Below are 12,932 nucleotides of genomic sequence, written 5' to 3'. Positions count from 1 at the left end.
CAATGAGGACTTAATAGGTAAAACAATATCAAGCTGGTCATACCATAGAATGACGCATCACAGGAGCCCATTCGGCCCATTGCGCCTGTGCCAATTCTTTGAAAGAATTGACCAATTAGTCCCACTCTCCCTCCTCCTTCCTCATAGCCCTGCACGTTTTTCCCTTTCCAGTATATATCCAATTTCTTTTCGAAAGTTATTTTTGAATCTGCTTCCTCTGCACTTTCAGGCTGTGTGTATTGAGGTTATAACAACTCGCTGCATAAAACCAAAATCTCCTCATCACCCATCTGATTCTTTAGCCAATTATCTTACATTTGTACCTTCTGGTTGGAAACAGTTTCTCCTGCTTTCTCCATCTAAGCCCTCATCATTTTGAGCTTCGGAGACAGCAGCAGGAATAGGCCATATGGTCCCATCAGCCTGTTCCACCATTCAATACGATCGTGGATGATCGAGCTCAATTCCACCTGCCCCATATCGCTCAGAATTCAAAAATCTGTTGATCTCAGTCTTGAATGTATTCAAAGACTAAGCATCTACATCCCTCTGGGGTGGAGCTTTCCAAAGATTCATAACCCCCTCTGAGTGAAGAAATGTCCCTCATCTCAGTCCACAATGGCTGCCTCTTTATCCTGAGTCTGTTCTTACTAGTTCTAGACTCTCCAGCCAGGGGGAAACAGCCTATCAGCTTCCAACCTGTAAAGCCCTCTAAGAAACTTATGTGTCAATGAGCACCTCAATTAAATCTCCTCTTAGCCATCTGAGAATGCCTTAAAAAACACATAGCCTCTTAAATGTTTTTTGAATGTTGCATTTATACCATTACTCTGGGGCCATGAGCTTCTGCTGGGGTAGAATTTTACAGCCCTGTTTCGATGGGGACAGGGCTATAAAATGCAGCGGGTCATTATAAACCCCCCTGACTTCAGCGGGAAGGTAAAATCCCACTGTCGTAAAATTCTGCCCCTGATATCTGGCTCCAACTCCATTATCAAATCAAACAATGTCTGTGGTCACGTTTGCTTTTCCATGTGACTGAGGTTGTTCTGGGTTCCACTCAGGACTTAGTAATGGGACTGTGCATTTTAACATTTATCAAACCTGTTGGCTGTTCATTATAATAAAATAACTCTTTCAAGCTTTTCTTAATGGGGTCAATGGAGCGAAAGCCTTGCTCAGCAACTGACCTGTGCTATATCTGACCTGTTCATGGGCCAGTGTAGAGGGAGTAACTAACCCATGCTATCTAAGACAGTGTGTTAACAATCTTTCATCCTGAGGACAATCCCACAATGGAACAAGCTGCAAAAGGGAGTAGTCACCGCCCCATCACTTGAAACCTTCAAGACCCATCTCCAGATTATTTCCATTTATACTTTTTTCATTACCAGGACTACCATCTCAGTAGGTCATGCCTGGTTTTGCTAGTGCTAACCATACAGGTGTTGGTGGAATACAGATGTTAGTCTGTGACACCAACACAACCAAACCAGAAGCAGAAATTAAGAGACTCAGTTGCTACTAAGGATACTAAGGATATTTCAATTTTAATGTAAAAAATATATTTAATGTGAAATTTATTATACATTTTCCCGCTATTAAAGCTCAATGTGTATTAAATACACAAATGCAGTGGAATCTGATCGGTTTAAACAGGCGATTTTAATTGCAATGCTTTCCTCAGTCTTTTGGAAAGGAAGATCTCCGACATCGAGGCTAAGCACCGGACTGAGCTGGGATCCATCAGGAAGGAGAAGGAGCTGCTCCAGCAGCTGGTGACCCACCAGATCAACACCATCAGGGAGCTGGAGAAACGCCTGCACACAGCCAGCAGCAACAACAGCAGCCTGCAGCTCCAGCAGGTTCAGCTAGTCGAGACTGTCCGCCGCCTCATCAACCTGGTCTCCCAGGGCAAAGGTAAGGGACAGGGGGGCAGGCAGAACATGACGCGCTGTCATTGTCCTGCAAGTTATCCTTGAGTTCTCTTGTGATCTATCAAATATTTGAGAACATAAGAAATAGGGGCTGAAGTAGGCCATTTGGCCACTCCAGCCTGTTCTGCCAATAAGATCATGGTTGATATACTTCAACTCCACTTTCCCACATTTTATGCATATCCCTTGATTCCCTTAGTGTCAAAAAATCTATCGACCTCTGTCTTGAACGTGCTCATTGACTGAGCATCCACAGCTCTCTGTGGTAGAGAATTCCAAAGTTTCACAATCCTCTGACTAAAGAAATTTCTCCTTTTCTCAGTCCTAACTGGACACACGCTCCGAGGCTATAGCACTGAGACACTTTATGAGGGCACCCTCCAGACCTATAAAATTGCCACAAAGAATTAACTCTCGTATACGTAGCAACATTTATGTCCTTGAACATCTCAAATTACTTCACATCCAATTAAATATTTCAACATGTAGCCACTGCTGCAATGTAGGAAACGCAGCAGCCTATGTGTGCACAGCCAGATCCCACAAATAGCACGATTGCAGGGTGAAATAAAGAAAAAGAACTTGCATTTCAATAGCACCTTTTAGTGCCTCAGGACATCCCAAAGAGCTTCACAGCCAATGAAGCACTTCCTTGAAGTGTAGTCACAATTGCAGTGTCGGGAAATGAAGCAGCCAATTTACGCACAGCAAGCTCCCACAAACAGCAATGCTATTAATGACCAGATAATCTGCTTTTTTAATGTTGGTTGAGGGATAACTAGGACACCAGGGAAATCAGTCCTGCTTGCCTGAACTATAGTGCAATAGAATCTTGTGCATCGACCTCAGAAGACTGACTGGGTCTTGGTTTAATATTAAAGACCAAACAGAGCTGTGCTCATAAAAAAACCACAAGGAGGGACTGGATAGGCTAATGCGTATAGTCAGTTGCAGTAAAGAAGTATCATGGTAGAAGGTTTGGGCAAGACTCAGACCTTGATTAAAACCTAATATTTGATAAAATTCAATGTGATTTCAGTAAAAAAGCCGCGATTTACTCGGCCTGAAACTCTGACCCAGCAGCTTTTGTGATCTTTTTCCCTACAGGGTGACATTGAGGAAACAATGGAATCCTTTGTTTTTCTTCTGAATGTTTCTAAACCTTAACTCCTTCCCTTCCCTCTGAGCCTTCCAGTGAGAGGACTGACAATGGGGAGCTTCTGCACAACACCAACAAGCGTTCACTCACTAGCTGCTCGGCAACCTTTGTGCAAGCCTTCAACCTTTGCAAATTGAAGAGGTTGCTGCCTGTCCTGAACTGAATGAGTACTCCTGTATCAAGGTCTTTGAGCGCATACTGGCGCATGGCCGAGAAATATACGGCAAACAGAGGTGGTGCTGTTGGCGAACGGAAAGGCATCTGATGGCTCACCATGTTGTACCACGCTGGCCATCAGGCTATGGTCAAACACGTGAATGACGCTGACTGTCTTTTCAGGTCAGCCACATTTGTACGGAACCTCCCATAGGCCCAAAGAGACACAACCTCATGCCTATTTGCTAGGAGCTGATTGCCATTGGCTAAGAGGATGGGTGTCACTCTCACACACAAAAACAGAAAATGCTGGGAAAACTCAGCAGGTCTGACAGCATCCACGGAGAGAAAGGCAGAGTTACCGTTTCGGGTCCGTATGGTTCTTCTTCAGGTGAAGCATCGCTTCACTTGCACCTCCTTCAATTTAGTCTATTGTATTCGCTGCTCCCAATGCGGTTTCCTCTACATTGGAGAGACTAAACGCAGACTGGGTGACCACTTTGCAGAACACCTTCGGTCTGTCCACAAGCATTACCCAGACCTCCCTGTCGCTTGCCATTTCAACACACCACCCTGCTCTCATGCCCACATGTCCGTCCTTGGCCTGCTGCTTTGTTCCAGTGAAGCTCAACGCAAACTGGAGGAACAGCACCTCATCTTCTGACTAGGCATTTTACAGCCTTCCGGACTGAATATTGAGTTCAACAACTTCAGATCATGAACTCTCTCCTCTGGTTTCACCCCTTTTTAATCCCCTTTTCTCAAAATTCATTTTTATTTTTCATTTTTATTTTTTATCCACTTATTTTTACTATTTTTCATTTTTATTCATTGTTTTATCCTCACCTTTTATCCTATTTTCAATCTTTTTACCCACTACCGTCCCCTCTCCCCACCCCACCCCCACTAGGGGCATCTGTCATTTGTTCATGTTCTTCTGTCCAGAGTGCTTACCCTTGTCCTGCTATTACCACATTCTGCTCTCTGACCTTAATGCCACCATCAGCACCTCCTTTAGCCAGTAGCATTACCATTAACACCTCTTTGTCCTTTTGTCCATGACATCTTTGTCAACCTCTCCTTTGCCCCCACCTATCGCTGGCCTTCTATCCAGCTTCACCTGCTCCAACCCCCTCCTTAAACGCTATAAATTTCAGCAATTTTTTTACATCTCTTTAGCTCTGAAGAAGGGAAATAGTGGAGACTCTGAGGGTCATTTTCCAACCCTCACTAGATACAGACAAGGTGCCAGAGCATTGGAGATCTGCAAATTTAAAAAATAAATATTTTACTATTGGCCATCCTTAATTATGGCTCTGAGTAACTTGCTAGGCCACTTAAGAGTCAACCACATTGCTGAGGGTCTGGAGTCACATGTAGTCCAGACCAGGTCAGGACAGCAGGATTCCATTTTTTTTAAATAATAAAAAAAAGAGTCAATGGACTCGAAACGTTAACTCTGTCTTTCTCTCCATAGATGCTGTTAGACCTGCTGAGTTTTTCCAGCATTTTCTGTTTTTGTTTCAGATTTCCAGCATCCGCAGTGTTTTGCTTTTATCTGGGTGTCGCTCCATTGGTTTTGGGGTCATGGACTGATCGCATGGACATTCATGTGGAGCCTTCGGGTCATTTTTATCGGCAGCTGCTTGAAGCTCATTGGCCTGGTTTTTCCACAGTTGGTTCTTCACCACTTGCACTCATCAGGACGGCTATGCAAGAAAAACCAACAGCAAAGGGAACAACAATTTATACTGCATGTGAAGAGAATTGGTCGGCAAGTGGACTCTGATGAGTAGAGTTGTTGCCACGGAGAATGCAGCAGAGAACAATTAACTGTTAACTGCCAAGCCTTTGTTTCAAACTCAAACCAGACAGGTCGACTCTGATTGGTCAAGGCATTGCTATGGGGAATAAACCAGGGAATGGCGGTTCCCCAAGCTTATGTTTAGTTGGAAAAGATGTAATATGTGGAATTAAAAACAGAAAATGCTGGAAAAACTCAGCAGGTCTAATTGCATCTGTGGAGAAAAAAAACAAAGTTAACATTTTGAGTCCGTAAGAATCTTCTTCAGAATATCTGGACGTGCTCCTCCTGCGTACAAAGGACAGGGCCCTGTGTGTGAATATATGTGGGGGCTTTTAGCATGCGTAAGTGAGACACAGCATGAGCCTAACTGATAATCTTGACTTGGCTTTCAGTGTAATTCTTGGTACAGTCAGGGTTGTTAACTAAGTGTTATCCAATCACTGAATCACATCTAGTGTTGGACACTGTGATTTGAGTTTTTTAAGCCTGGGCTGGTTAGGTACAGTCTGTACTACTCGTGTTGCAGACAGCCAAAGGGACAGACTGTTTGATACGATCTGCCGGTCATTAATGGATGGCATACATACCTCGCATCACACCAGCACTGGAATTCATATACCACGTCACTCATTTGTGTGACAGGCAGAATGCCTCTACCCATCAGAGTCCACTTGCCAACCAATCAGCACTCTTTTCTTGCGCAGTATAAATTGTTGTCCCCTTTACTGTAGGTTTATCTTGCAATCTATCCTGATGAGTGCAAGATGAAGAGCTTCAACAGCATGTCTCTTTTTTTAAGCAATACTCAAGTTCTGTAACACCAAACGACTATTCTTTCTTTCTCTCTTAGTCAGGCCTGCAGCCTGTGTTTTCCTGGTGATTTCTTGTCAAATTTGTAAGATCTGTGAGCGCCGGGTACTTTGTCTCCGCCCGCCTGTGTTTTAGTCATTGTTGTTGGACCAGTCTTGGTGCTTCCATTTGAGACATCCCAGGACCTCAAATGCTGTGCTCTAAGTAACAACGTTTCACTTTTTCCAAGAATCTTCACTGGTAATACTGTCCTCAGGGATATCAGCTATTCCTGTGGCTAGTTTGTGTTCCAGTTCTTGTCTCTTGGCCATTTCGTTAAGAACAGTTACATCAAGCTTCCTTTGTGGCTTCACTCTGTGCCAAAGCACCTTGGATTTTATCTTCAATGATACAATATTCCTGACAAGCCGATGGTCAAACCAGCATTCTGCACCTCTAATGGAGCGGGTAAAGTACGTGTCCTTGAAATCTCTCTGTCGGACAATAACGTCATGTGTCACTGTTTGGATCTGGGATGAATCCGTATTGTTTTCAGTTGGCCCGCTGGCTGGAAGACTGTGTTTGTGATGGTTCGGTCAAATTCGCTGCACTCAGAGAGAAGGAGGTGGCCATCGGGGTTTGCTCTGCCAGTCCTGTGGTCTCCTAGTGCCCCTCTCCATGTATTACAGTCCATGCCCACTCAGACATTGAAGTCACCATGGCCTGGCAAAAGCAATCTCTGCGTTTGGCAGGCTCACTCACAGACTTTGGAAAGAGCATGGAGTTTGTCTCAGAACGAAGATCAAAACTTACCAAGCAGTGGCTCTTATATCACTTCTTTATGGATGGGAGTCTTAGACAACCTACTGGCATCACATGAAGCAACTAGAACATTCCACCTTCACTGTCTGAGATCTATTCGCAACATCTAGGAGCTGGACAAAATCCCCAACACCGAGGTTCTTGCAAAGTGCTGCACACCAGCACCGGGATCACGCTCACCAAGGGCTGAGTTTTGTTAGGTCGGTCATGTGGGTCACATACCAAAGGCAGTACCCTACAGCAGGCTGAGCACATAGGAGCCCACACCGCAGGGTGTCCATCTTGCGAGCTGGATCCCAATACATGAGAGAAAACAATCTTGGACAGACTCAAATGGAGAAGTCTCTGCCATCAAGCAATTTGGACATTTGAGGGGAACAGAGTCAAGTACCTTCAGGACAGCTAAGCACAGCATCAAGCCATTTCCTCCATCCACACCCCCCAATACTGACTTCATGTGCAGTGTTTGCAATCGGTTATGCAAATCGACACTTGGGCTAACGTCACACGACATGACATCAACCTAGACTGTAAACCGATCTTTCATTTTTCACTTGCTGAACACTCATCTGTTGAAGCAACAGGATAATCCATCATAGACGTGTTGTGCAGAACACTGTAAGAGAGTGTTCTACCGAAAATGGAGCTGAAACTCTTGTTATTTCTTTTTGAACAAGAATGTTTTAGCTAGTCAGGGGGCCAAGTCCCAACTTGCACTCAGTGTGTGTCTTACGGTTTGGCTCAAGAAAGAAATTAAATTAGAAAGAATTCCTGAGCAACGATTGCAAGATAAATAACAAAAAGCCAGAACATATAAACTTCAACAGCTTGTATTTATTACCACATGCTCACCCTGTTGACGCTCACTCCTAGGTTTCTGACATGATGCATTATCTTATCGAAATCATTGCTATAAGACAGCCTGGAGTTCAGCTGCTGCAGCCATAGTTTGACCCTCATGAGCCTGTTTGTTAGGGTGACATGTTTTTCCCAAGTCCAGGTTGGTGATGAACTTCATAAAAGTCAAGGTTCATTCTCCTGAAGATCAAAGGGATTAGAGAAAGTTGAGGTAATGTGGTCTGATTGCCAAAAGTGAACTTCCTTCCATTTTCCCTTTGGAAGGTAAAGCGCTCTTGGAGACACATCATTCTGGGCTCATGTGATCTCCTAGATTGATTCTGATTGCCTGAGGGGGTCGGGAAGAAATTTTTCCATGTATTTTTTTCAGATATTAGCCCCAGGTTTTTTAACCTTTCCGAGGAGATGTGTGGGGGTCAGGAGGGGTTGGGGTGCGCGGTGGGGTGTGATAAGTGATAGCAAGTGTCGAGCTGTGATACTCCAGCCATTATCAGTGTGGGTCAGGCTTGATGGGCTGGCTAATTTATCTCTTTTGTGTATTCATATGTTGGCTGAACATAGAAATGTGCAATAAATACAGAAAATGCTGGAAATACTCAGAAGTTCAGGCAACATCAGAGAGAGAAACAAAGCCTGAGCCTATATAAATGCAGATTTTCCCTTAACTTTACCTGGTCTGGTCTACACGTGTCTCCAGTCCCATCCCATGTGCTTGACTCTCAATGTCCTCCAAAGTGGCCCATTTATGTGTAACAGCAGTGAGCATAAATGATGTCCACCACTGCCCTCCCAGGGGAACTAATGCTGGCCAATAAACATGGTCCTGTCGGTGATGCCAACATCTCCAGAACAGATTTAAAAGAAGGTCCCCACATATCGTCTGCTGCAGCTTGTCGACCATAGGGAACTATAACTGATTGAGAACACCACTGTTTCAAATGTTGCAGCTACTCCCAAGTACTTAAGTTAGAAATGCATGTTCCAGTTTCTAGTTAGAGGCAGTTATTGATCCAGTAAGTAAATGTCAGCAGCGGTGAAATCAACCACTTGGAGTAAACTTTCTTGACAAATTGCTCTTTCACTCTTATCAATATGTCCTTCTCCTCTAATGATACAACAGAGATTTAACCCTAGGCATTTTGTTACATGGTTGAGGTGACTGACATCCTGGGAAATAATGGACAATATGCTTTTTATCAACTGCATCTTCCAAAAGGTGCAAAATGTATGAGATGACAGGAACACGGATTCCCAACTGAGAAAGATAGAGAAAGGAAGGAAAGACAGACTGACTTGTTTTTCTGTGACACCTTTTACCACCTCAGAACATCCCAAAGAACTTTCCAACCAATGAAGTCACTGCCATAATGTAGGACAAGTAACAGCCAATTTACACACAGCAAGCTCCCACAGGCAACAATAATGACCAGATCATCTGTTTTAGTGGTGTTGCTTGAGGGGTAAGTACTGAACCAGGACACTACTCCCCTGCTCTTATTTGGACAGATGTGGGAGTCAAAATCAGACAGGAAGCAGACTGTTACGCTACTTTTGACGGCTCCAGGTTTGGAAATGGAAGAGTCGCAATAACATTCCTGTCTCACCTTCAGGAACACTCCCTGCTGTCTCTCTCAGAGCTGTCTCTCTCGGAGCTGTCTCAGAGCTGTGTGACTGACGTGTCTGTCAGTTGCTTGTCTCCAGCCTAGCTGCTAGAATGTTTCAGGGAATTTCAGTGCGGTGTCGATCTGGTAACACTGACTCGCTAAAGGGTGCTGCTTTTTATAGCCGTAGGCCTATAACTAGTGGAATTTGGGTGAGTGCATGAGAGATGGTCAGGGATGGAAGAGGGGAAATGCCCCCACACCCCGGAAACGCTCGAAATCTTTATTTTATAAGCTCGGAATTACAGACTCCACCACACAGGGACGAATGTAAAATATGACAAGTGGCTAACCCACTGCATCCCCACCCACCCCTGACTCATTCCCCATAAAACTGACATAGTAAGGTGCCACTAGCCAGCCTGTCCTGTGACCTATTGAGGCCCTTAACTGACCAATTAAGTTAAGCGCATAATTCCGTCTCCACCCCCTTACATGGTTGGCAGGCGAGGCAAGAAGGAAGTTGGGGGGGGGTGGTTACCTCCTCTGGGGGTGCCTGGTGTGCATCAGGGGCAACCCCCCCCCCCCACCAAAAATGGTACATCCCCCCTTTGCGCCTCCCCACCGGCCTCCAAACTGACCCCAAACCCCCCCTCCCTAGGTTGCCCAATCCCTTCTCACCCGAAAAAGCCCAGATTTTACCTTCGTCCAGTGTCCATGTTGCCATCTTCATGGGGCTGTTTGCAGTTCCAGCAGTGCCCACTACTGAGTTCTGGCGCTGCTGGGACTGCAAGATCTGCCAGCCAATCAGATTGGTCTCCAGCTCCTGAGGGCAGGACTTCCTTCCAGTGTGGAGGGTGGTGGGGGGTGATGTGATTGCTCAAGGCTGCCCAGCAGTGATTATACCCTCAGGCGGCCTTAACAAGCTCAGTGTGGGACTTCTACCCCTCTCACCGCCCCCCACCCTTAAAATCCAGCCCTAGGTTTGTGTCCTAAACCCTTCTTGAATACGTAGAGGTAAATATTGATCAGGGGCAACAATGGCCAACTAGCCCTGGTCTCAGATGCCTGAAAAACATAAGAATAGTAGGCCATTCAGCCCTTCGTACCTGTTCCACCCTTTCAATGAGATCATGGCTGATCTGTGACCTAACTCCATAAATGCACCTTGGCCCAATATTGTTAAATATCTTTGGATGAGAAAAATCTATTAATCGCAGATTGAAAATTAACACTTGATCTGACATGAATTGCCATTTGAGGAGAGAGTTCCGAAGCTCGATCACCCTTTATCTGCATAAATGTTTCCTAATTTCACTCCTGAAAGGTTTGGCTCGAGTTTGTTGACTGTGTCTCCTAGTCCCTGGTGCCCCAGCTGGCAGAAATAGTTCCTCCCAATCTACATTCCTTTAATGTCTTCAAAACTTTACCCTGGCGCTCGGGACGATTTTTCAAGCAGACAACTAAAGTAGGTGTCAGGCCCCCTTTATTTGCTGATAAAGGCCCTACTGCCTATGTGAGGCCCTGAGAGGACAAGGCATCTGGCCTACACCAACCAGGCTTTCGAGCTGTGGGTGGGGCCTAGCAATTCTCCACTGAAAAGTTATAATTTTTTGAAAAATTATGTGGAACTAAGAGCACACAAATCAAGGCCTACGCTCCACTGCAGTACTGAAGGAGTGCTACACTGTCAGAGGTGTCATCTTTCAGATGAGACATTAAACTGGACTCCATCTGCCTGCTTGTGTGGGCGTGAAAGATCCCATAGCTCTATTTTGAAGAGCAGGTGAGCTACACTCAGTGTCCTGGCCAAGATTTATCCCTCAAATTAACCTCACAAAACAGGTTATCTGGCCAGTAATCACATCGCTGTTTGTGGGAGCTTGCTGTGTGCAAATTGGCAGATGCATTTTCTACTTTACAAAAGTGACTACACTTCAAAAGTACTTAATTGGCTTTAAAGCACTTTGAGATGTCTGGTGGTCATGAAAAGCGCTATGTAAATGCAAGTCTTTTTTTTGTAGCAGGGGCGGGAACAGTGTTGACAACTCTGGCGGGACATATTCCTTGAGAATTTATCAGATGCTCTTCAACTGCCAGGTTCCATGTGTATGACATTTCACCTTCTAGCAAAGATGACCATCTTATCACCCTTTGTCTTTCTTTAAGAAGGTTGCAGCTCTCCAAGGCTGTTGGTCCATCGTACACAAACTTTTATTACACGTGCCTGAAGCTCTAATGTTCCCCTTTTAAACAAACCATATAACATCCTCTGTGCCCATCCTCACTGTAAAAACTAGGCCTCATAATCATCCTGGTGCCCTTTGTCAAAGAACTAATGCTGAAAATGACATGTTTGTAGAAAAGAAATTCAGAAAAAGACCTGTATTTCTATAGCGCCTTTCACGGCCTCAGTATGTCCCAACACACGTCACAGTCAATGAAATACCTTTTAAAGTGTGATCACCATTGGAACTTTGGAAATGCAGCAGCCAATTTGCACACAGGAGGCTCCAACAGACAGTAATGTGATAATGACCAGGTACTGTTCTTAGTGATAAAAGCAAAATACTGCGGATGCTGGAAATCTGAAACAAAAACAAAAATAGCTGGAAAAACTCAGCAGGTCTGACAACCTCTGCGGAGAGGAACACTCTTCTGATGAAGAGTCATACGGACTCGAAACGTTAACTGTGTTAGTCTCCACAGATGCTGTCAGACCTGCTGAGTTTTTCCAGCTATTTCTGCTCTTAGTGATGTTGGTTGAGGGGTAAGTATTGAACCATAGAAAAATTATGGTGCAGAAAGAGGCCCATTCAGCCCATTTTGGCTGCACCAGCCAAAAAAGAGAAAAAACAGAATCTAGCTGCTCATTTTTAATCCCACTTCCCAGCCCCTGGTCCGTAGCCCTGCAGGTTACAGCACTTCAGGTGCAGATCCAGGTACCTTTTAAATGAGTTGAGCGTTTCAGCCTCAACCACCAACTTAGGCCGTGAATCCCAGACACCCACCACCCTCTGGGTGAAAAAGGTTTTTCTTCATGTCCCCTCTAATCCTTCTCCCAATCATCTTAAGTCTGTGCCCCCTGGCAATTGACCCCTCATCTAGGGGAAACAAGTCTATTGAGGAGCCTCCCAATCTTGTACACCTTAATTAGGTCACCCCTTAGCCTCCTCAGTTCCAAGGAAAACAACCCCAGCCTAAGCGGTCTATTCTCTTGGCTGCAATTTTCAAGGCCTGGGCAATCTTCTTGTAAATCTTCCCTGTCCTCTCTCCAGAGCAATTCTGTCCTTCCTGTAATGTGGTACACAAAATTCCAGCTGTAGCCTAACCAGCGTCATATACACTTCCAGCATTCCAACTGGCCTGTCTTCCACTCTTCAGCCATTGGTCACTCAGCTAGTCCATTCCCACAATGCTCTGCCCCAACACTCACATCATTGGTGGCCCAATGTGTCCATCCCCACAGTGCCCCGCCTTTCCATCGCCAATCGGAAAGTGTCCAATCTCTTTATTACCCGATTGGACAGCGCCTGACTGTTTCCAGTTCTTTCCTTCTGTGCCCATTTTATTTATTACTGATAAATGAGGGTTAAAGTAACATGAAGAATAATGCCACAATTCATGTTAATGCCCCAATAGTTTTCCTCCCAGCAGCGTCTTAGAGATTTATCACTCATTCCACGTGACTCCAGGACAATCCTGGATTGCTGGCAACCTGAGGTGGGAATTGTCCTTCTGATTTCACAGTGGCCGCTCCAGACTCTGGCCACCAACTGGCCCTCATCCTGCCCTCCTTCCTC

The 12,932-nt window shown here is 45.1% G+C and overlaps 1 protein-coding gene across 1 annotated transcript in view; it reads left to right on the top strand.

Moving 5' to 3' along the window:
* The window catches only part of LOC121286889 (angiopoietin-1-like), a 154,957-nt gene that overhangs the window by 110,605 nt on the left and 31,420 nt on the right, over window positions 1-12,932 (top strand). Inside the window, exon 4 of the mRNA XM_041204112.1 lies at window positions 1,688-1,920. Within this exon, the coding sequence (XP_041060046.1) occupies window positions 1,688-1,920 (233 nt within the window). The remainder of the gene's footprint in view (window positions 1-1,687; window positions 1,921-12,932) is intronic.

This window comes from Carcharodon carcharias, chromosome 14 (assembly GCF_017639515.1).
Source record: "Carcharodon carcharias isolate sCarCar2 chromosome 14, sCarCar2.pri, whole genome shotgun sequence".
Lineage (NCBI taxonomy): Eukaryota > Metazoa > Chordata > Chondrichthyes > Lamniformes > Lamnidae > Carcharodon > Carcharodon carcharias.
This window is presented reverse-complemented; position numbering and strand designations above follow the sequence as displayed.